Source organism: Catharus ustulatus, chromosome 6 (assembly GCF_009819885.2).
Source record: "Catharus ustulatus isolate bCatUst1 chromosome 6, bCatUst1.pri.v2, whole genome shotgun sequence".
Classification (NCBI taxonomy): domain Eukaryota; kingdom Metazoa; phylum Chordata; class Aves; order Passeriformes; family Turdidae; genus Catharus; species Catharus ustulatus.
The window spans coordinates 49,418,796-49,444,284 of record NC_046226.1 but is presented as its reverse complement, the minus strand read 5'-3'; the positions used below and the strand labels follow the sequence as shown (position 1 = coordinate 49,444,284).

At 41.1% G+C, this 25,489-nt stretch overlaps 1 protein-coding gene across 5 annotated transcripts in view; it reads right to left on the bottom strand.

Annotated features, from left to right (window-relative positions):
* The window catches only part of SERGEF (secretion regulating guanine nucleotide exchange factor), a 140,371-nt gene that overhangs the window by 114,310 nt on the left and 572 nt on the right, over positions 1 to 25,489 (bottom strand). For 4 of the 5 annotated variants that reach the window (XR_004418163.1, XM_033061819.1, XM_033061820.1 and 1 more), the window contains exons 2-8: positions 24,570 to 24,708; positions 23,739 to 23,894; positions 22,084 to 22,178; positions 20,898 to 20,958; positions 19,735 to 19,848; positions 19,372 to 19,434; positions 15,998 to 16,156 (exon numbers count right to left, since the gene is read on the bottom strand). Coding sequence is in view for 4 of the 5 variants with exons in the window: in XM_033061819.1 (XP_032917710.1) it covers positions 15,998 to 16,156; positions 19,372 to 19,434; positions 19,735 to 19,848; positions 20,898 to 20,958; positions 22,084 to 22,178; positions 23,739 to 23,894; positions 24,570 to 24,708 (787 nt within the window). In the remaining variant the exon portion in view is untranslated. The remainder of the gene's footprint in view (positions 1 to 15,997; positions 16,157 to 19,371; positions 19,435 to 19,734; positions 19,849 to 20,897; positions 20,959 to 22,083; positions 22,179 to 23,738; positions 23,895 to 24,569; positions 24,709 to 25,489) is intronic. The other variant, XM_033061822.2, reaches the window with a different exon arrangement.

The following is a 25,489-nucleotide window of genomic DNA, read 5'->3' as shown; positions in this document are numbered from 1 at the left end:
TCCTGTGTTACTCCAGTTTACAACCTGAATGAACCACACAGTACAGGAGTTCAGAAAACTGGAAAAAAAAGACAAAGGAGAGAAGATTTTTAAGAAAAACTTTCTGACAGCTCCTTAAATAAGCAACACAAACAACAGTATGCTGTATTGTTTGAGATTCTACATGATCATGCAGATCTGGTTTGCTCATGCTCTTTGAACTGTAGACACAGCAGTCTGCAGCAGTGTACACACGGCAGCAAATCACCCAAAACACATGCTCATGTCCCTCACAGAATACAGATGAAGATACATACATATTCAAGGGCTGGAATACAAACCACTCTCTGAAAGGTTCCTCTGCATTTTCTTCACAACATCCTTCTGTCCTCATGTATAACAAAGCACAGACAGTTAGGAACGTCCTCAAAATTACAAGTTCATAGCCTTCAGAGTACTGCAAATCTGGTAACATTGCATAAAGCACTTCTAGTTGCTTCATTCCTGACAGTGTAGTTTTTGCTATGCTGTTTTATATGCTACTGAGGCTGTAGAGCATGTAATTTTTCCCTTTTAGTACTTTTTTAATCAATCTGCTCAGCCAAGTAAGTGGAAAGAATTAGCAATAAAAAATACAAGTACATTAGTTTTAAAAACAGGTTCGTTGTTTCTCAGTAAAACACAACAGACAAACAGACACATTAAAATTTACTTATTTTCACTAGACTCAGATTTATCTTTGTATCATTTTTCCTGTTTTAAGATAATATCATGCACTAGCATTATCTCCTTGAAGTCTCTATTTGGTACCCAGGGAAGCTTTGAACTATCCTTCATACATACTAGATGAAAGAGTTCATCTAGGCTATCTCAGTTCATGGCTGCATTAATGATTACTTTTCAAATGAACTCTGGATATTCACACTGAATGCTTAATGTCAGGTTTGAAATATTAAGTTCTATATAAAAAATTCCTAATTCCTTCTTTCACATGAAAATTCACAGGAGAAGGCATTAAAAATTGACATTCAGAGGCTGCCTCTTGCCTCCTCCCTGCCCTATGCAGAATAACACTTCTCATCTACAGATCTCTGCTATCCTTAAGAAAATCAGTGATGTCCTTGACCCATTCTGAGAAACTTCCTCATCTACCTATAAACAGCCCTTGTGCAGGGTAACCTAACAGAAAAACATTCATCCCAACAGCCTTAATTCCTTCTTGGCTGAAGACAGCTTTAATTCAGCAGCTGGAAACCAGGCATCACCACACCTGCAGCCTAACACCTGTGCATGGTCTCAGTGCAAAGCAGAATTATCAGTCCTGAAAAAGGTTTAAATGGCCCCCCGATCCTTTTAACACAGGAGTTCAGCATACCAGAGCTGTCCACATCTCTTCACACATTATCCTTCCATGACCTCCTTACAAGCTGCTGCATCTTCATACAATAGGCACTCCTGAATTTTTTTCCATATTCATTCATAGCAGCTATTAAGAATGTATCACCAAAATACAAATCTATGCACAGTATTGAGGTCATGCCTCATCAGGGAAGTTCAAACAAAGCAGCAAAAGCACTTCAGGGATGACAGCAACAGAAAACTAGAGTTATTTCCACTGCCACTTTCAGACTTCTGCAGTCACAGGCTGCAACACACAACTGGTTCAGAATAGCCCACAGAGCATCCACACAACAAGCTGCAGTTCACAAGGGTTTCCAAGTGCTCTGCGAAGAGATTTAAGCCTGCAACAAAAGGGCACAAGTGCCACAGTAGGAGAAACACAACAGCATCACCAATCCTCCTCTAACAGATATGGATTTGCCATAGAACTAATTGAGAAGTAATATATTCATTAAGTGGGCCAAAGATTCCCGCTATCCTGAGCTACATCAGATGTTCACAAACCTGATCAAATTTAACCACAGTCATGAGGGCAAGACAAATCAACAAGATTTCACTTCCCTACAATCAGAGGCTCACCTGTGATCCAGCAAACAACTGGTTTCTCATTGTGACCCATTCTTACTACTATTGGGGGAGTGGGGAAGAGAAAAAAAATTCCACCTCCTTTCAGAGCCTCTTGGTGATATCAAAATATTGAACACCCAAGGACTGGTATGAACATGGGATATAATGGAAAATACTCAGCTAAGCTAAACTTTGAGGATGTATGCGACTCACCAAGAGAAGACACCTGTACTGTGACCGTCTTTAGCACAGACTAAAATCCTGAAAGTGCAGAATGAGAGCTCCTTTGGCAACAGTTTACACCAAGAAACTTTGGACCCAGTTTTCCCCCCACTAGGCCACTGCATTCATTGTGTTTGAACTAATTGGGGAAAAGAAGGTAAACCAAGCCAAGGAATTGATCTGGCTGAAAAATAACCTTAGGAAATGGGAGCTTGGCTGCAGCAAATACTGCCAAAGGCAGTGCTGTATTAAGTCAATGTAATATTCCATAGGCTAGGTACAACTTGCCATTTCCATGACATGCTAAATTTGTCATGCACTTGACCAACAGATCCATCTTTACCAGCACTTTGGACATCTTTAAACATCTAAACAGCTTTGACTTCCATTCACTAAAAAACAGGCATACTCCTCCTTTTTTATTTCCATAGTTACACCAAGTTATGTGTCAAGATGGGCAATGCTCTGTTAATGGAACTATTCACACACTTAACAGCATGCTTCACTGCTTTGGAAGTTTGAAAAATACCTTTGAATGTGGCAAATTCCAGGACATTCCAGATGCCTTGGAAGTCTTGTCTCTGGTTCAGGCTATAGATGGGATACTGACCATTTTCCTCTTAGAGGAGAGACTGGAAATATGAAGTACCACACAAAGCTCTGAATAAATCAGAGGAAAAACTAAAGTGTAATGATTTAAATGCACATGAAGTTGTATTAATACTGCTGGTATCAAACAGATATATCATCTTGGCTGAAAAAAGGAAATGGGGAGACATCATGAAATCCATGCAATCATGAAACAAAGCTGGGGAAGGGAGCTGGGGGCAAGGGTGGGATTTTTAAGCACCTATCAGACTTTGCATTCATCCTGCAAGGTGAGAAAATTCCCTCCTTATTTCCCTCCACTCATGATTAGAGAGTCATGACTGCCTCACCAGCTGTGCCTCTGGCTTATTTTAAATTCAAACTATGATACATATCTCACTTTTAGACTTTTAATAGCAATGCCTTAAAATGCAGATTGCTGGCTAAATTTAGTTACATGATTAAAAACAAATCTAACTCATCTCTACCCAGCAAACAGAACTGCTGCATTCAAGGTTCAATAGAGGACTTAACTCTTCAACTAAAAACAAAGGCCTAACAAAAAGCAGAAAAAAAGAAAATTAAAGCGCAATTTGGTGATGTCTCCAAAAATGCAAGATGCATAAAAAATTAACCAGCTATGGAAAACTATCTGCAAATGCATCATAGTATACCATAGGGTTTTTGTTCAGTACTTCTGCAAATACATTCTGCACTATGCTACTACAGCAGTATGAGTCATACACTTTTACTGACATTCTATATTTATATCTCCATGCCCTTCTTCACTGTTATATGCTTTCTTCCATACAGGCCTCTCTAACCTGGAATTTCCTTCCTTCTGCAGCTGAGCATCTCTTCCTCTAACATTCCCCAGAAAACTGAAAAGACATGCAGCTCTTTCTGAACACCATTTGGGAAAAAAAACACCCTTGAACTATCATAATATGCTGTGTGTGCTTTTATTTGTTTCCAATTATTTTCTTGTGTCTAATTAGATTTCCTAATCTCTTGTCTGTAACAGGACTGCTTAGATATTTACAGTAATTTCACGAATACAAGCCGCACCAATTTGACCAAAATTTTGGTGGAAACCCGGAAGTGCGGCTAATATTCCGGGGCGGCTAATCTATTAACAAAATTCTAAAAGCTGCCAACACGGAAGTGAGAGCCCGCGGCAGCCCCAAGCCAAGCTGGAGCCCGGCCGGCCCCGGCAGAGGTGGGAAAGCCTGGCAGAGGCGGGGCCAGCAGTGTGGGGGCGGGCGGCAGAGCCTGAGCCAGCAGGGCGGGGCAGGGAGGGCGGCAGAGCCTGAGCCAGCAGGGCGGGGGAGCCCGGGAGAACTGGGGCTAGCAGTGCAGGGGAGCATGGCAGAAGCAGGAAGGCCGACGGGTGGGGCTGCCTGGCAGCGGGGGAAGCCCAGCAGAATCGGGGCCAGCAGCGTGGGGGAGCCCGGCGGTGCGGGGGCCTGCAGTGCCGGCCAGGGCGAGGAAACGCGGCGGCGGTGCAGACGGGAGGGGGCGGCCGGCGAGCCTGGTGGCGGCGGCGGCAGCCCTGCCGGCGGGGCGAGCGAAAGCGGCGCTCGCGAAAGCGCCGCCGCGAGCCGCCGCCGCGAGCCGCCGCCGCGAGCTGCCGCCGCGAGCCGCCGCCGCTCGCGAAAGCGGCAGCGGGGTGAGCGAAAGCAGCAGCGGGGCGGGCGGCGAGCCCGGCGGCGGCAGCCCTGCCAGCCGGGCGAGCGAACGCGGCAGCGAGGCGGTGCTGACGGGAGAGGGGGGCCAGCGAGCCCGGCGGCGGCGGCAGCACCACCCGGCCAGCCCCGCCGAGCCGTGGCGCTGAGCTGGGCCACCCGGCCCCGTCGGCAACCATGAGCGGGCCGAGCCTTCCTGGCCCCGCCCTGAGCCAGTAAAGCCCGCTATGCCGCGATCCTGTTACTAATTGGCCAATTTGTGAAAGCTGCGCACGGATTCTCGCGACGAACGAAAGTGCGGCTAATATTCGGGGTGCGGCTTATCTATTGACAAAGACAGCAACATTGTCGAGGCACCGGGGGTGCGGCTTATAATCCGTGCGGCTTGTATTCGTGAAACTACTGTATTCCCTTTGAGGCAAAGTCCAGGTCCTGTTTCGTTGGACTCAATACAGTACGGTGGTAGAGAAAATCTTATTCAGAGATTACAAATTACAACATAGGCATGTTTTCTAGATCATTTTATGAAAAGCATTCCCTCTAGCTGCAATGTTGCAAACATTGAATCTGCCTAATCTGGAGAAGGCGAGATCCTGCTACTCTCAATATCCCATTGCCCTCTGAGCCTCAGCAGGAACAGGCATGTGTCTACAAGAGATAAACAAAGGGAAGGTAATTAAGTTCCCAGTGCTAATATTTACCTTGTCAAAAGACTCAAGGGCATGCTGTGGAAAGGCAGACACAGAAAAATCAAAAAAAAAATATGCTCTGGAATGGCAGCCTGAAGGAGCACTGTGCTTTTTCACTGCTGTCCACAAGATGCATTCCCAATAATCATAGACCAGTTGCACAAGAGATTTCACTAGATAACAAGCCTCAGACATGCATGATTCTGAAGAGTCACAACATCTACAAAGAAACAGACAGCATTACAGATGTAATAAAGTGTTTGAAGAGCAGTCCTTGGATTTCCTAAGTGGTTTGAACTTCCTCAGTCACTCCAGAAGCAGCCAAGTTCTACACCCAACGGAGTTCAGCCCTAACTGTGTGCTGTTCTTAAGAAATAAAGTAAAAAGAGGAGAACAGTACCACAAACCCAACAATGGCACCTCCAGAGCCTCCCAGGAGATCACCCGCCTGTTCAGAGTCAGAATCATTATAAGAACAACTACAATTGACTAAGACAGAGTGGGCTGTGCACCTCAAATAATGAGCAGCGTTCCCCGCTGACAGGAGGAACAAAACAGTCTAAAAGAGGATGGGAAGGAAAATTCATACCCTTTGAAGTCAAGAGATGAATAATGAGCAATAAGGTGATGTATTCTCTCTGGAATATCATCCCAACTTCTCCCTCCACCCACAAGAAAGTTAAAGAGTTGGGCAAGGGGGTGGAGGAAGAAATAAAAGCACAACACAAGATTCCACCTGAGTATGGCAAGATGCTTAACACCAAGGAGACTGCAGGGAGAGAGTGGACAAAGGTGTAAATGGTGCACAATGGTGAAAGCATCCAAATTGCCACTTATGTATGCCCTGAAAAAAAAATCCGTTGACTCCAGACTTCTTGTGTCTATGTCTCTTAACATTGTGAGGTGTTTTCAGCATTTCAGAACTACAGGCACAGAGCATGGGGCAAGTTTGAAAATTTAGAGACATTTTAGAAATGCTACCAATGAATGCAATGTAAGTCCATCCTGCAAAAGAATGAGAAATTCCCAGCAAGAGGGAATGATGCTAGTGAGATTTACTTCTGATGCTTACTCAGGGAAGCAATAGCTGTCCACAACTACCTCTGTACAGCTACAGCAGCTGTATCTACTTGCAGTGCCAGCAAACGTGTTTAAGGTTTACCTAAGTGTGTATATGAACAGGGTTGTAAGTATTGATGTGCTATGCAGCCTGTTACTAAGAGAGGCTTAGGTTTTAAAGTGAGAGGGGGGGAAAATAGGAGAACTTTTCTCATTAGGAGTAAAGAGAGGACACCAGTGAAGAACAAAAAGCTCCTGTTTTTTCAATACCTTCTTTTCTCTGATGTTAAATGGATATTGATCAAAAGAAGCAGTACCCTTCTATTCATGCTTCACACAATACAATGACATTGGGCAGCTTCTAAAGAAACCATGAGTTTTCTCCTGTGCTAAAATAGGTTTTCATGAACTTTGTTTGAACACTGCTCTGGTGAACTAGAGAAATTTTAAATTACTGCCCAGATTTTTAAATCACGCACTGCAGAAGTTTGTTGTTTTTCAACAACAGCTTCTACCTGTGTGCATGGCCACAGTGTTTTGGGCTTTTTTTGGCATTGTGTGTTCTGTTTATTGTGGCAGAGTGAACAAGAGGAGACAAAACAGGATTTAACATCCTCCTTTGTACTGTGTGACTTGTCAGGATGATTCTTCAACCCACATGAACATCTAGTAATCCACACTGCCACCCTTTCATTGTGCCCACAGCCTGACCTTCACTTCTGGATGTTTTAGTGTCCATTTACTCCTCAATGAACAGCTTAGGCTCCAGGAAGCTGTGTCATTAGCAGGCACAAGCCTGAAATGTGTGTACAGACAAATTCCTGCAAAATATCCATCACCTAAAAGATCCAAAATTCAAGAGGATAAATGCCAAACTGATTAGCAGTTTGCTTTCTATTTTGGGGTGGGGAAAGGACAAACAGGAAAATATACTCCTAAAGAAGGAGTTTCTGCATGTATATTTTGGGCAGCTTTATAAAGGTAAATTTTTGAAAATTCTAGAAAAGATTTCCTATATTCATGATGAAAATATCTTAGCAAAACTTTCATAAAGCACTGTCCCTGCATAGATCTTTGACTACACAGCATTTTTTCAATTTTTTTTCTTTTATTTACATACCGAGCAAAACAGAGAATGAGTCACCTGAGGAAATCCCACCCCTCCTAGGGTTTCTCTCCTGCATGAATCAGATGCTAATACCTCCTATTCATCCAAGTCTTTATCCTCCAAAAATAAACCATCGTGATTGTTTTATTATTACATACTGTGGGCCCCATAACACTGGATAGAGAAGAAAGCAGACATGAACCACACAGGTTCTTAAATCCAGCAGAACATCCCAAAAATCCTTAAAGTGTATCCTAAGTAACACAGAAAATGTAACTCTCCTTCATCTGCAGAGCTCAATCTCAGCTGTTTGGGATCAACACAGAATATATGTAGCTACTACTGAGAGAGAATGAGATCAAAAAAGAACTACAAAAAAAAGGGATTCCATCCTCAGTTTCAACTACCACAACACAAACTGTGGTTCCTCACAACTGGAATAATTTAAAGAACACTCTTGGCAGATCTCATCATACTACCCAAGTATCAGAGCCATTCTACAAGACTACAGACTTATTACTGAAAATTTACAGCTGTCGATATATCTCGTGTATCCTACAGTATCCTACAGCAAATTATTTACTTCAAGGTAATCATGAAAGGAGCAATCTAGGTAGGCTTTATGGACATTTTTCCTGTTGTGTCTAGGTTTTTAAGGACAAAAAAGTTCCTGAAAAGTACTGTTTTTCAGAAGTACTCAGCTGCCACTAAGCTCTTAAAAAGCCCACTACCTATGTTTGAAGAGTAAGACTCATTAGTGAGCATTAAACATGAATAATTAATTACTAAACAGGAAACGTCACTTAAAGATTATGAAAACAAGTATTTAATGCCCTTAAAATGCTACTAAGGTTAAATAAGATCAATGCACTTACATACAAAGATTGTGCACACAGCTGCTTTCAGAAGCTGAGCTTAGAAATGCTTAGCTTAGTAAATACATAGCTTAAAAGGAAGTTATTTGAAAATACAGTAGCCACCTCTCAAAGGCCCATAAAACTAAGAGGGTAGAGTATATATACCTTGTTCTTGGCAATTAGTTACCATGCACATTAATTCAACTACCAGGTAATGATTGGTTCCAGCTTCTTATTCCATACAGAGGGAGTGCAAAGCACTTCTGCCTTACTAAGGATTTCAGCTGTTTGTCTGAGGTCATGTTATATCCACTTGGCATAACTGCAGAAATTCTGAAGTGCAAATTCTAACCCTTGCTTGTGTGCTTCACATAAATTCTCTACACTAAGAGCTTTGAGTGGCCAAAATTTCAATCAATCCCATCATCATTTTACTACATGCAAATGTAGTCATATGATATTATAACACTCACAATGAAATTGTAAATGTTTTTGCCCCCCACTCAGATCTCCCAGCTGGAAGAGGGTGTAGGGAAGAACTCCCCAAACCAGTCTTCCAGTCCATCCTCTTTTTGCTGGATAGCAGGCCTGACACAGAAGCATCATTGTGGAAAGCAGCATATTAAAGCCTCAAAGATGAATTAAAGGCTGAGAGGTAAAAAAAGGAGGTGAGTTATGCAGTGTCTGGCCCAGTCTGTCAGAGCAGAAACCAAACAACAGCGGTCTTGTGAGTTCCACATTTAGATCTCACTCTGACTTCCACATTTGGATCTTTCTCTATTAATATCTATGAATATGGAACTTGAAGGCAGCTTACGACAGAAGTAAAGAAACAGTGAATTTTCTCTTGCCTTTATCTTTGCTTCTTTTTAGCTTCAAACAGGTGAATTGAAGAGACCCAAGTGCAATGTGAATGATTTCAGCATGGTTCAGGAGAAAGGCTTTGACATATAACAAAGCAGAAACAGTCAAACAGAAGAGCAAGTGGCTTAGATAGTGCCAGCAGTTCCAGCTGCAAGTAGTCAGAAGAACTAGACAGAGACACTTACAGCCAAACAATTCTTCATTTAAGGAAATTTTTATCAGCTTTGTACCCTGGTTTCACAGTAATTGTGAGAGGGGAGGTGCCTTCAATGCAATCATCGTCATTACCATTGCAAGAGTTTAATTTGCTTTAAGAGAAAAAGAATAAGAAAAAATAAACCCCCAAGGAATAGCTCAGAGCCAACAAGGTGCCCTTCTCGGCCCACAAAACTACAGCTCCTCTTGCACAGCTGCTCTTGTGCTGTGAAAACAGAACAAACACCATGTTTACAGATTTCCTGTACACAAGCATGTACTTACTAACATATCTGACCTTGTTTATTACATTTGCTAAATAGATGGGTAGCCATAAACTGCAGCAATCCAACCACAAAAACCAAAGGAAAAAAATAGGAAAATTAAAGAAAGTAATGAATTCCTTATCTCACCCACTAATGACTTGAACAAAATCTATACCAGATCCACATTTTAAAGCTGCATTTTCTACTGAACACTTTATTTAAAGATGAAAATTCTGTCAAATTGGGACAGTTACATTATTTAAGTCCACAACAATCACTGTTCCCACTAGTAAAAGAGAATATGATACACACACATACACAAAAGGAGGGGTTGGAATTCCGTATAATAGTCCCTCTTTCCACACTGGCCTAAAGCCCAAGAACATAATGCTGAATGATGATTGAGTCATTTTCCAAACTCCTCCAATCATGAATTACTTAGTAAAATACATCTGGACAGGATGTATTCACACAGCAAGTGTGAATCACAGAACCACAGAAGCATTCAAGTTGGAAAATAGTTCTAAGATCATCAGGTCCAACTGCCTACCCTGCACCAAAGCTATGTTCACTAAAACATGTCGTCAAGGGCTGTATCCAAGGGTTTTGAATACTTCCCAGGATGGTGACTCCACCACTTCCCTGGGCAGCCTGTTCCATGAGAGAAAGCCATAGCCAGAAGATCCAGGACAGATGCAATGTAATGTCACGGCTCACAAAGGGAATTTCAAATACTAAGGTAAGTTTCTTTGTCCCTAATGCCGATCACTGATGTTTCTATTCTACAATGAGTACCTTCAATCAAACTTAGTAACAGTTAAACATCTTCCTGACACCTTTCTTTTCACACAGAAATGATATAAGATGGCATGCACAGCTATTTACTGTACAACTGGAAGTTCCTAGCAACAAGGATAGGTAAAAGAGTGCTGGTGACTGAAGAAACAGCTCAATTACTCAAAAGATGATGTTAGGAAGATTCTGTGATGAATCTTTGCATATGAACAACTCTCAACACTTTATAAAAACCTTTCAGAACATACCTTCAATTCCCATTGGAGCCAACCTCTTCTTCAGCAACCAAACCACTGAATTAATTTCTTCAAGACTTATCAAAACCATGTAGAAGTAACTCCCAGCAGGAAACAGCATGAATAAGAGTGTAGAATCACAAAGCCAACATACAGACACACACTCTCAATTTTTTAATTGAAAACTAAAGCCAAGGAATGATGCCAGACCATGAGGCCAAAAAAATGCCAAAATTTTCCAGGTATTCAGGTATTTACAGCTATCTAGAATAAAACTTTAAAACAATCATTGTGTAAGTTGAAACACCAATGAGACGAATGTGTGACGGAACAAGAAGACAACTCTGAAGACAATACAGAAAACAAGGTGATTTCCATATACAGCTGGAGTCTTTTATCCTGTTATTGCACACTAAATTTCCCACAGTTCCCGGTATTCATTTCTGAATTTTAGACCCCAAGCTTTTGCAGTTCTTTCCTCTTGCCACGCTCTACACTTTATAATCAAATGCAGCAACTTCAAGATTGGCTCTGAAGCTTCAAAATTGACCCCCAAGGTAGGTGGACAAAGGTTTTTCTTGTTTGAACATTAATTGAACTCAAGTTCTGCTTCAAAGAGGTTCAAGGTACCTATCAATTTGGAGGTTTTGATTAAGCTATTTTTTAGTTTTTCACCTGTATTCCCAAAACCCAGCATCCTTCCAATGAAATACAGCTGCCTCACATCAGGCTTCAGTTTCAAACTCTCAGATGCTGGGTCTAAATAGAGACAAGCATTAAAACCAAAAATATATATATTACATATACACATAAATCAGCATTTGCTGTACTAGGGAGCTGCTGAAAAACTCAAGGTAGAGAAAGTTTGCTTTCCAGAGGAAGGCTGCAGAGCCTGGATTCAAGAGCAAACTGGAAAGGACCTCTAGTGGGCTGAAGCTGTGCTGCTTGGGTGCCAGACACGTCCTTCCCCTTCACCTCCCTGCAGCTGCACAAATTGCCAGCAAAGCCCAACAGCTTTACCTTGTGACTGCCATCAGAAAAGGCACCTAGAAGTGCAACTACAGCCTCTGTGAAGGACTGATATGCTAAAGGTTAATGACTCAAACAAGATCATTAGAAATAGTCTCTCATTCTGCTCTCTGTGCTTGGAGGGACACACTGTCATTTGCTTCAGAGAAAACAGGAGATGGTTTCTATTTTACTGTGTAGGTCACTAACATGTAGGTCACTCCCTTCAGAGTGGTTTTATGTGGCCTAAATGACACGACATCGAAGGACATTCAAAGATGCACAAATTCAGATGCACATTTGGAATTAGGATTCGGAATATTATCCAGACTGTGTCACATTTGTTCCTCCAAGACTTTTCAGCTGTAGGTATTTTTGCACAGGCAGCAGAAACACAATTTGAACTTCATTTTTGAAGTAACTTTCTGAGTGAAAGAGCTTGGAATTCTTTATCTGAGCTCAAACAAAGCATAACTTCATGTGACACTATGTGACAAATAGATTAGGGAATGTATTCAGGAGAATATACAGATAATAAACCAGGCTAGATTAAGGAAGGTTATTTATTAGGCATCCCAGTTAAAAAGAAAATATCTTGTTTTGAAAGGAAGTTGATGATTCACCTCTACGTCTTTAAAACACCTCTGTTGCTATATTTAGGTTTGCCTTCAAGTCAGGCTGGTTCTACCATTCCCAAAGCAGACTAATTTACATCTTCAACATTACAGGCCACAGCTTAGCTCTCTTGTAAATGACCTAAGCAATAACCTCTCTTTCAGCAGTTACCCTCAAAGTGTTTGCATTAACTTGAGAGGGACCACAAATTAAAGCTGACATTGTTAAGGAGAACAATGTAAGACAGCTGCTCATTATTCAAAACTAGTATCACCTATACTGCAGTGGTGCTCTTGTGCCATTAAGCAGAGTGCTGGATAGGAGGCAAACCTTGTACAGAGTGGTTGTCTGAAGAGAACAGCACTTGTACTTGGAGTCCAAGGCCACAAGAACGCACCCTGCCATCAATGAAAAGCATTCCTGAGATTCACTTGACATAAGCATTCACACAGAAAATAAACCAAAGTTCATATCTCATCATCAAAGACCTGATCAAAGAGCAACCAGGCCTTCTCAACCTTCATCTTTTTGGATCAACCATCATCAACTAGGACCACCTCTACTATCAGAATAATATAACTTACTTTGAAAGTTTACTGGGGATGCCATCAGGTCTAACTGTGCTTCCTTTTCTCTGTAGGAAACAGTAATCAAGGCAGGAAAAGAAAGCACTCGTCTGTCTCGAAGGGTTCTGTGAGCCATTTTACAGTAAGAGTGTGTACAGTGGAAATAGCCCCAAAAGATACCTCTGTAATAAAAAGAATAAGGAATTGAAGCTGATGAAGATCAGTTAGATAAGGGTTAAAAACAACAACATCTCATGAAAACATTCCTTAACACCTTTAAGTCAAGGAATTAATTTCTCAGGAATTAATGTCTTGAATCCAAACTGCTTTATGATATAAAACAACAGCAAATGAAAAAAGAGTTGATCAATCTCTAAAAAGAAATGACAGGAAACCTCTGCTGAATGAGGTAGATCATAGAATATGAAAGAGATGCAGGCATTAAAGTGATTTCAGGTGCAATTAAAGAGAGAATGTAAAGAGAGAATGGGGAAAAAATTAAAATGAGTCCGGCGTTTTGCTTTATGTTACAGTAGAAAATTTTGCCAGCAGCATGAAGGAAAAACAAAGCAAGTCTTAAAACAGGCAAGCTTACATAAGAGGGAAAGACAGAAGACAAAAATATTTATGCCGTGTTCCTTTTTTCTGATAACAAACTGATAACTTGCTTGGACTCACTTTAAAATTGTCAAACCACTGCAGCCACGAAACTGGCAACTATTCCTCCAGATGGTTGCTTTTAACATCACTCTCTCATTTACTTTTCACTCTTCTGTTAGTTCTACAGCCAAGCACTGCTCACCTAGCAGATAAAGATCAAAATGTCATTTTCAAATGGCAGAATTTGTGAATTTATGCATTGTGTCCAGTGTTTATCACTCAGTTCCTTCCTATGTCTTTCCAAAGAGAAGAGTTTTTAGTTACTGTCAAGACAGCTGTAATAACATCTTTTTATTATTACTACTCTGACCAGGATTAATGTTCTGAAAAAAGAAACATTCAAACAGAATTCTAAGTATTTGTAACAGCCTCTTAAAATTCAACTACCTTCTGTGGAAAATACATGAGACTTCAGATACAGTAACAAACTTTAAACTACTAAATGTCACATCATGGTGAGATTATTGGTTTGAAAAAACTTATTATTTCATGCAGCAAAAATCCTGTACACTGCAATGTCTGTCCAAAGTATGTTTTCATCTTCCACAATGAGCAGACAAGTATCATACTACAATATTCCTTCCTTCCATTTTCCTGTGTCCAAAAATCATTCCTATTTTGCCTCCTTTCCACTAATTGGGGAATTCCCTAGAGTAAAGCAAGCAGGAACTGTTTGTATCGGTACCTCTGAAGTGCATGCAGCCCTAGGTATTCAGAAGACAATCCACTGGAGGGTAGGATGAAAATTACATATAAATATTTTAATTTATTAATAAATTATTAACAGTTTTAATTATTTAAGTTAATAAAGTACTATTTGAAATAGTGTTTATCTTTATCTCATCCTTTGTAAAATTTCTATTGTACACATTTTATAGTTTGCATCTTACAGTATTATATGTCTATATCTATAATTTATAAATAAATAAGTATAAATATATTGGATGCATGCTTGGGAATCACTGGTTTGTGACTTCAGCACCAGGAAACTGAATCAACATTTCCTCCTTTGCTAGGAGAAGGTGAAAATACTTGTGGGAAGAACTGCATGCAGGGGACAGTTCTCAAGTGGGCTGCATCTCTCAGTTATTCAGCTGCAAGTTTAATGCAGTAAATGATTTTCCAGAAAGGGTTAAGTGCTTCAGCTCACACTACATCTAGTAGCTGAACAACTCTTGAAATTCCCATAGGATCCTCATCAGTGTCTGGAGGCTGCCAAAGGCCATTCCAAATCTTATTCTAGATGATTTAGGTTCAGGTCCATTGCTCTTCAAAGAGATTTAAAGTTCTAAATACGTACAATACTGTTTCAGCATTAACTTGGGCCACTGCATCACTTGGCCAGTTTTCTAATGCAGTAGAAGGTCAGCCTGTTTTTATATAATTTTTTTTTTTAATATTCACCAGCAAATCACCCCTGATAGTCACTTGACACACTTCTTGTTGTATAAAAACACCTACTGAAATATTCCATGTCTGGAATACCCACAGATAAGCATCAAGTAAGTGAAACACTGAAGTTACTAAAACTCTGGGGAAATTTTATTTAGTGGGTATGCTCTATTAAGAAATAGTGAAGGAAAGCAAAACAAGTTGTCAAGATTCCCTCCTTAAAAATCAGATTATCCTGACTAATGGCTTCTTTCTACCATTTCTGTTACAGTGAGGATGACACATCAAGCATTTAATTCAAGAAAAACAGATTTTGAGATAAATTCTTTTACTCCACCTCAAAAGTTTCCAAACAGCTCACAGCACTGATTGCAGCTTTGAAATTTTCAGTATAGAACCCTCTAAAAATCAGAGTTCAGGCATTTCTTATAAACAGCTAAAAGAGCAGCTGATATAGATTTTTTACACACTTTTCTCACATACTTCGATGTCAAACAATGAATGCTATGAAACAGAAAACAACCAATTTGTTTTTCCAGTCACACATCACAGCTCTGGCTGTTCCGTTTCCTCTAAGGAAGGCTTCTACCCTCTTGTTAGCCTTAACTATGGCACCACACACTGTGCAACAGGAGAAGCAAAGAACACAACCACCACAAAATAGCTTCAGATGCCTGTCTTGCCTTTCCATCTCATCTACCTTTCCCTTCACGTTTCACACTCAGATGAGCTTCATCAGATCAGCCATCCCTTTACACATGAATATCACTGTTACATAACCTTCCTCTCATCCCCTCCTAGGTAAGAATCTAACCCTATGGCCCTCAACACATGCCAGCTTTCACACTGTCCTCATCACAAAGACTCCCAGTGAAGTACAGCTTCAACATGAAATCTGCTTTTGTTTTCATCTTCAGGGAATGTTCTGCAAGTAATGATGCCTCTTTTTACCCATCTTTTCCAAATATTTTCTGAGTTTGGCCACAAACACACACATAAGCCAGCTTATTTTAGTTTACTGATTTTCTTCTGAATATATTATTTTCTTTGCCCTTAATGCCCTACTAAAGGAGCAGCCAAAGGATTTCTCTCCTCATCATTTTTCAAGAGACAACTGAACTTGCGTAAAACTGCAGCACTGTGTCCAGCCACTATCAGAGAGAAAGAACGTTGCTTGCCTGCATCAAAGACAACATACAATTTACTGTTTGTGTGCCATATGTTACTGCTTTATAGATATCCTACCTGTCTGTGCCACCAGGTGGGTCCAGCCACTCCAAACTGCTCCAATCTTTTCGTGTGAGAAACACTGAGTGTCAATCTTCTTCGGCTCAGCTAGAAAGATGTCTCTGCTCACCAGTTGCCCGTGTTTGTTGCTGCCCCAGACATACAAGTGTCCTTCATCTACAACAGACAGAAGTAAAATCTGTTTAAAGGGATATAGATCTAACACCACCAGGTTCAGACTCTGTCTCAGCTCAGTGATGCTGAGGAAAGAACATTTTATTCAATTTCTGTTCTCACTGTATGCTTTCTCCTACCATTCTTTACCATTGTAACTGGGATATCAGAAATATTTGCAGGGCCTTAACAACACACCCTATTTTCTGAGGGCTACACAGACTCCCTGAAGCAACAAGAGCTTTCAGGTCAAACTGCCTAGACTAGTTTTTATTAAAAAACTAACCACAGTAGTCAACTTCTCTGACTGAAAAAGAATCAAAGCATCTTGGAGACATTTACTGAGCAGTCCCTCTCCTTCCACCCTGGCCTTGCAGACCAGCTATTATTTCCACTCCAAAGCTTTGATTACATCCAGTAAATAACTTTCTGGACTGCAGCAAATAATTCAAAGCCTGGCTGGCTGCTCCTGCTCTGCTTTACAGTCTCCCAGCTTCTCTACCAGAGCTAGACTCCCAGCTCTGCTCATACCAATTCTGCCTCCTTCAGCTTGAGCAAATTCAGTAAATCCCCCAAAGCAGGGACAGTCCAGTGCTCCTTGACTCACCTTGCACAGTCACTTCCTAAAGGAATCAAGCATGCACCTATGAACATACTACTAAAGCAGGTATCACCCATCACAAGGTAAAATTAAAATATTATCATGCCTCAAAATGACACCAGACAACACCTGAGAGACTTCTGTAAGTGATCACTAGCCTTCCACATTTCTTGTCTAAAACAAGCATTTGTTCGAATGCACACTACAGGATTCTAACCACAGGGATAAATCTTTTTACAGAAACATCCACACTACTTTATATCAGTGCAAGCTGGAGTTGCTCACAGCCTAACAACCAATGGACACTGACACAGTGACTGCTCAGATGAGTCCTTCTGCAGACATGACATATCATTAGTTCCATCTTTTCAGGACAAAACCATTCCTCCCAGGCCCTAGGCCTCCACAGTAAAAAAAAAAAAAAAAAAAATCCACAAAAAAAACCTTAAAGAGAACATGAGCTGTCAGGCCTCCCTTAAGCCTTTGCCAGCTTGCACAAGCTGGAAGCACAAGAAATAAATCTTGCACACATGATCTTGTACATTATTGTGGGCCCAGAAAGACTAGAAGCCACCTAAGTTCCAACACGGAATGGCTTGGAGCACATATCCGTAACACTCAAAGCATCAGGATGCCTCAGTTCAGCACTGAGCTCATTACAACCACCATGGCAGAAGTAAATCTTTCAGAGGGAAAAAAAAATTATAACTTTAGCTACAGTATATTTGATAATCTCAGTTTGGTAACTGCAACAGAAAGAGTAAGCCAGGAGAATTCCACTATACTACTGCCGGTGAAAAACAGGTAAGGAATGGGAGGTGGGGGGAAAGCCAGTACTGAGAGTCATCTGCAGGACTTCCCATGTTCCTCTTTAAAACAATTCAACTGAAAGGAAAAGGGAAAAAAGTCAAGCCATTGGTTCATCCAAATATTTGAATTCTCCATTAAAATTGATAAATTCCTTCCCAGCATGAAGTGCGCACACCTTCTGGAGAGGGAAAAAAAAAAGTGACAGAAACACAACAAAGATAAACACTGTGGCCACTCATGTTCACATTCACATGCACTGCCTCTGTCACCTACTTTTACAGGAGGTGTATCTGCTTTATCCTGGGAAAAGTCACAGGTTTGAGTAGGTTTGAACAAAAACTCAGACACTGAGACTCAGCACCATATTCTTACCCCTGGAGGGTTCAGGTCGATTTGGATACCAGTAGACTCTACCATCCTTTTTTTCCAAGGAACCCTCCTTCATGTTTGCAACAACCCACATCAACAGTTGAGTCACAAACCTGCCTGGCTGCAAGTATTTGATATCCCCCCAGCAGGTGACTCATGGAACAGAGGCAAAGAAAACTGCACCACAGTCTAAGGCATTCCTAGAAAAAAATATCCCATTTAAATATTACACCCTGAAGTAGTATCTTTATTATATCAAGTATTCTTAAAATACAAAATATTTAAAGAAGTAACTATCTTGCAGGATGAAGGGCAGCAGCAGCATCACATTATAAAATTCTTTGGCACTTACTTTGTCAATTTTGGTCCCCCTGCTGCCAAATAGATCACTCTCTTAAATAAAAAGCAAAAACATGAAAGAATAATCTGTTCACTGTCTAAATAGAGAGTGCCAATTATCCAAAGTAGATTTTATTTGTTCTTACAGTTTGTCTTCACTAATCTTGCATACACTTTGCATCTCTGAATTCAATATAATTTACATCTTGGAACATCTCTCCATACAACTAAATCTCTATAGATCTGCATAAGCAAATACTCCAGTGCTCCTTTAATGATGACAGAGGTACCAGATGGCTGCAGATTTGCTAAGAACTTGTTCCTGTGAAGTTTGGCAAAGACTTGTCTTCATAAGGTTCAATGTATTTTACACACTTCAAAACTGTAAGATTACAGCATGAAAGCTATTCTGTTTCCCCTTCTCCCAATCTGTCAGAATAAAAAGAAATCTTTATTAGACTTTCATTACTGGATACTCAGTACTCCAGCATGGGAGCACTGCCTAAGGATCAAAGAACAAATGGCAGATATTATGGAAGTGTCTAACCAATTAAAGCAACTTCTTACTCTTCAAATAAGCTTTGTGCTCTCACACCACAGATCTGCACACTGTCACAGTGGAGCCCAAGACACCTCAGACAGCTCCAGGGCTTCTCACACCCCTGCACTGCCCCACACAGAGGCATTAGCTCACACTGCTTCTGCTGCCTTTCCTGGGACAATCACCTCTTCTCCATGGGCAAAGGGTTGCATTGGTTCCAGCAGCAACCAGTCACCCAAAAGGGCATCCTGCTGCAGCTCCAAACACTTACAGATCCTTTCAGAGTTTCTAGCCAATTAGAGCCCAGACCCTGAATTAAATAAGGGCTAAGGTCACACCTGACCCCAAGAAAAACACACAAAATTCACAACTTGAAACATGAATCCAGCTCTTAAAAACCAAAGGAAAGTTCTCAGAGTGCAAAACTATTACAAAACAATTACCAGCACTAACTAGGCCAGATCAAATTTCACCAGTTTTACCAAAACTGACATTTCAAAAGCAGAGAAACCTCTGAAGGGTGAGATGAGGACTTTCACCTCTGTACCTGAGTCCTACCTGTGAGGGAGACTGAATGATAGGAGCCTGCAGCAACTGCCTTCACCTTTACATCTTCCAGGCCTAGAAAAAAATGTAACCCCATAAAATTTCTACAGCAAGTATCAATTCACACACAAACATGCATACAATTGTAACAGGATGGTGATGACTTTTATAATAAAAGGCTCTGCCTTTGGGCCACAAACATGGCAGGACTCTCATTTTCCCCACAGATCATGATTTTCTGTGACCATTCTATCCTTCAGATACTCCACTACATGTTGACAATACCATACAGTTTTATAAAAAGGAAGATGCCTACGACTCCAAATTATATTCCTGCTCTATCACCCCCACAAAGGAAGCAGGATCCTGGATTACCTGCCACTTCACAGGGTTCCTTTGCTGTCAGGAACAGAGGGAGGGCTTTTCCTTGGCTTGCACGCTTTGCCCGAGATGCCATCCCAGTTCCCCACTGCAGCACCAAACCTCTGTCTTTTCAGAGTAAACACAAATAAAAGAGATTATAGCACATCAACCACCAGAAAAAAAACACTTCACACATTAATGAACACTCACTCATTCAAGTCATTTTCACCAATTCAAATTAAACTTTAAAAGACCTTTATGCCAAAAAACATTCAGATAACCCTGGCCAACAAACACCAAACACCTGTAGTCCCAGTATAGAGGTAAAGAAGGTGGGAAGCTATTGGAGACTCAGTAAGAAATCCCGTGGTTGCAGTACCTCAGGAATGGATACAAAGCTCTTGTACTTTCTCTTCCCTTTTCCTCCCTTGATGCCAATTTGTTTGCTGCAGTGCAGCACAGATATCTCAGTTCACACTATTCATACAAGTACCAGAAATGCCACGATTCTTCCAAGCACCTTCAGCTCCACTACCTGGAATCCATACTGAAGTTCATGCAAAACTAAACCAAGAACAGGTATGGCTTGTTTTTCCTCTGTTTCAACACAACCATGCCAAAAGGAAGGGTTTGATTTCTACTGTTAGACCATGAACCAACTCAGAGTCCCTAATAACAGCAGAAATATTTAGTTTCATTATTGTGATTTTCCAGGTGTCAATTGCAATTATATCAGTTAAAAAGCCACAATTTATGTGCAGTTCCATTCTGAAGCATCTTATACAAACTTATTTTGCATACTATAATGAGTTCAAATCCTAAACTACTTTGACTGATTAGAAACCCTTTTTCCTGAAAAAACCGCCTTTTATGTTTTGTTTCAGAAAAGAGAAATCAGTATGTTTTCCATCCATCAGCAAATTAACTTGTTAATAAACCATCACTATGAATTATTGAAAAAAGTCCCCATGATTTTCCAGGAAGATGGTTCTAGAATGTTTAGTATTCATGTTAATTTGTCCCAAAATCTTACAATCCATGACTTTAAGGTGTATTTTCCCTGTGATATTTAAAATAAATAGTAGATTAGATAAATTTCAACCTCTTTTCCTCCAAGCCATTAAAATCCCATTTCATTTGTTACTGAAAAGATGTTAAAATTATGACATACTTACCTGTAGCAGCAAGGGCATGTCTCAGTCCTGCAGCAACATTCACCACCTTCTCTTTGAGAGACTATGCAAATAATAGAAAATTATAATTAAATTGCTTTTTGCATTTAGTGCTTCTTAAAACAAAAAAGCCAAACAGAAGTGGAACACTACGAAAATAGTGCTCACAATTCTAGCCTGCATGTCCCAATGCATATCAACATTTTGTATCACAAAGTAAGTAAACTTTGACCAATAAAAGTTAGTGGGAACATCTTCAAAGTAAAAAATAAATCAGCAAAGCAACTGTATACACAGCGCTATAGCAATAAATAAAAAAAAAAAACACAGTCAAAATATTCACATGAAAGAAGAAAGCTTGGTGATACAAATATGTTTATTTCTTAATTTTAACTCTGTGTTCCTCAAGAATGACACCAAAACCTCCACAGTAAATACTGGTGGTAGGCAGTACTTTGTTGCATTAGGGAGTATGTTGCATTAAGCTGTTCAGTCTTGCCAAGTTACTGACGGAATTTTGTTTCCTTCCACAGCAACAGCTCTCAGGAATCACATGGAAGTTTCCCCCTTCTGTTACCTCCCATCACATACTGTCTTGCTGTTATAGGGTTTTAAAAACCCTCTGGATATTATCCTTGGTAGAAAAAAAACAAGTGCATTTAGAACAGGCGGCATCAAGCCCAAGAATTTAACGGATACCAACCAAAAGTGCAAATATTTCACACGAATTGAGCAAATAGAAGTTTGGTGAGGGATGAGAGAGATTCACATCAGCATTGTCAGTACTACCAAATTTTAAGGCACCATACTGCAATGGATGATCTCAGGCACAGAAACTTCAGTGAACTAACTCCTACTCACTAGAGGTTACCTAAGGGATCAGCTGCCCTCCTTCTCCTACATTAAAAAAGGAACAAAGGAATATCTGGCATGAGCCATGATGCTGAATAATTTCTTGCCTGAGAAGTGAAAGATTCAATTTTCTGTTAGAAGTGAGAAACTTCATACAGCAAGAAAAGCAGCCTTAGCCTTCCAATTCAGCTCTGGGCCTTTACTTTGTAAGTTTATCTGTAGCAAATAGGCACTATAAAAAATTAGTGGAAGAGTCTGGCTTAAAGCCCATTGAGGTCAGATGACCTCTGTAGGCTGCTGGAAGCAATATAAAGCACATCACCTTCTAAATCTTTACCTCAATCTTTTGTGGAATCAAGCACGGACTTGAAATTTGAGGAAGTCCCAATTGTCCAAAAGAGTTTGACCCACAGGACAGCACTAGGCCAGATTCTGAAAAAAAATGAAGTGTTAAAGCAGGATCAATAAACCCCTGAGTAACAGCACTGTAACATTACAACAAGCACAATAACACAGCCAAGCAGCTCAAGAAATGACCTAACATGTCCCATTACAAAGCCCCCGAGGCCAAAGGCTCCTGGTCTGGACACCATGTCCAGAAAAGGTCTCAAGTTCACTGGGACACAAGGAAGAGAGTGATTAAGCTTGCAAAGCAAGTGGCTTCAAATGTGTGAGTGCCAGCACACAGAATCACAGAACAGTTTGGATTGGGAGGGACCTAAGGATCACCCAGTTCCAACTCTGTGCCATGGGCAGGGACACCTCCCACTACACCAGGCTGCTCAGAGCCCCATCCAACCTGGCCTTGAGCACTGACAGGGATGGGGCATGCACAGCTTCTCAGGTAACCTGTTCCAGTGCCTCACCTCCCTCCCAGGGAAGAGATTCTCCCTAATAACTAAAATAAACCTGTCCTTTTTCAGCTTAAAGCCTTCACCCTTTGCTCTATCACTACAAGCCCTTGTAAAAAGTTCCTCTGCAGCTTTCCTGCAGCTTCTCTAAGGTCACTTCTATCACAGATGTCCCAGAGCAGGTGCCCCCTTTATTTTATGCTGGGGCTGTGCTGCCTTGTGACCACAATGCACCAAACCATACAAGGCAGTATAGTTACAGGGGTGGTAGTTCCTTTGCTAAATCTATGTCTGATGTGCAAAATACAGAAAACCATGGCCTCAGGTATGCCATTTTTAATCAAAGTAGGTGGTACCCTACTATTCACTCAGCTTCACTGATGTCAGAAGTATTTCTCATGTGAATGAGACTACTCAAGTACTACTAATATTGATTATGGATGTTGTGATTGGGTACTTGATAATGAGCTGCAAACAAGTTCTGAATCTATTACTCTTAGAGAATGTTTAAATGTGATCATCAGTAGCATTTGCTATAAAGTGAAAACCATCTTTCATATATGTCACGTTTCAGAGAATGGCTAAATCCTGAATTCACTGCTAAACCAAATTCCATATAAGGTTAAGAGAATTTGTCCAGGGTTAGGACCTTCTCCAAGCTGAACAGCCCCAACTCTCTCAGCCTTTCCTCACAGGAGATGTGCAATCCCTCTGATCATTGCGGTGGCCTCCTCTGGACTCACCCCAGCACATCCCTGTCCTTCCTGTGCTGGGACCCCAGAGAAGGATGGGGTCTCACCAGAGCAGAGCAGAACCCCCTCCCTCCCCTGCTGCCCACAGGGCTCTGGATGCAGGACATGTTTGGCTCTCTGGGCTGTGAGTGCCATGGCTGCCTCATGACCAGCCTGTCCTCACAGCACCTCCAAGTCCTTCTGGGCAGGGCTGTTCTCCATCCCTTCATCCCCAGCCTGTGCTGATACTGGGGGCTGTCCTGACTCAGGCGCAGCACCAGCACTTGGTCTTGTTAAACCTCATGAGATTCCCTTCTCAAACTTGTCCAGATCCCTCATATCACACAAGTAATAGCATTGTGGAACTTTCAGCATATTCTCTTCTTCAGCTCTTAGAGAGAAAGATTTACCTACTAATATGATTGTAAAATCCCAGCCACATGCAACTTGTTTCACACAAAAGCCAGACAGGGCAGTGCACAAAGTAAAACGCAGCACATCCTCTGTGTGATTCAATCCCAACTGTCCATCTTTGTTGTGGCCACATACAAAGAGTTGTCCTGTACCTGAGGGAAAAAAAAAAAAAACACAAAACAAATTGTGTTCCACTTCACAGACTAAAAAGAGAAAGCTACATCTTGAGATCCTGTGACAAACAAGTGATTATATGTCACTTCGGGCACAGCAATCAAGTAAAAATTAAGAGAAACAGTTATTTCTGATGCATCCGAAATATCTCTGAATAACTGCAGCTGTGGAGAGCCGGGTCTGTCAAGGGAGACAATCCATATGGTGAGACAGGCACCTCTCACACTAAGATGCTTTTTTTATCATGTCCACATCTGTCTGCATTCCTTCTTTCCCATAATTAGCTGTAACGTACAGCACAACCTTTCAAGGGCCAGCTGTTATGTCCTGCTCCTTACCTTAACACTTCTCAAGATTGAATAACCCTGACTCCTCCTTCCCACCCCACATCCTCAATACAGAAAATCTGGCTTCTTTGTATGAAAGAAACAGTTAAAGAAACAATCCTCACACACACAATATATGAGCAATGGGAATTTCCCCAGTTTCCCCAACTATTGAGTTAACTGGGAGGAGAGGAAAATGTTTTGCAGCTGAAGATTGTACTTGCTCGGAAACAGCAGCCACAGAGAGGTGGCAGCACTGAACCAACAGGGAAGCAGAAAAGAAAGTGATTAAAAGCCAAACACCCCGTGCAAGAGCAGTGTTTTTACCGGTGGTAAGTGCAGAATGTCCCCCTCCTCCAGCAATGCTTGCAATGTCTTGACACTTGCAGAAAACATCTTTCAGGGCCTGAGGAACCAGCACATCTTCTTTATGACCAAGACCAAGTTGCCCGTAGCTGTTTGCACCCTTCAAATGCGCACAGAAAAAGAACATATTTTTTGAAAGTCAACGAAAGAAGAACACATATGCTCCCAAGGACAAACAAACATATTTGGGATATGCTACGGGTTAACCTGTGCCTAAAAATCCTCTGATATGCCACACAGCATTCCCAGGATTACAGACCAGAACTGTCCTAACTTTGCTGTCATTAAGGGTGTCTGTGCAGCCCCAATATTTCAAAAAGCATACTAGAATACAACCTCTTAAAACTTTAACTGCTCATAGTTAATAGGGAGGAAAACCTTTCTATCAGGATGATTACCACATGTTTAATTTTAATGCCAATGACTCCCACTCATCACTAAGGCCTTATTCATGCCACTGCTCTTTCTGGCAGGCTGCCTCCAAAATGAGAACAGTAAGACCTTTTATTGGAACCTAAACAAGTAAATCAGAAACATTTATGCCTCATAACTAAATAATTTAAATTAAAGAGGTCCAAATGAAAATATACCAGTTACAGGTAGTTAAAATGTATAAGTACAAAACCATAGCTACTAAACACAGCATGGAAAGCAACAATTAGCAACACGGTAACAAGTCCGGGAATTTCCTCGTCAATTCCAGCTCCGTGTCCAGTTCAACCTTCATTCATAAAAAAGGATATACACAACCTTCTCCATCCCACAGACTGGGAACAGCAACAATGCTCCCAGCTGGTGATCCCCAAGAAACACCTCCCCTAGCTCACCTGAGCACCCATCTGCTCTCAATTTACCCTCCACCTCCCCCGAAAGATGCAGCA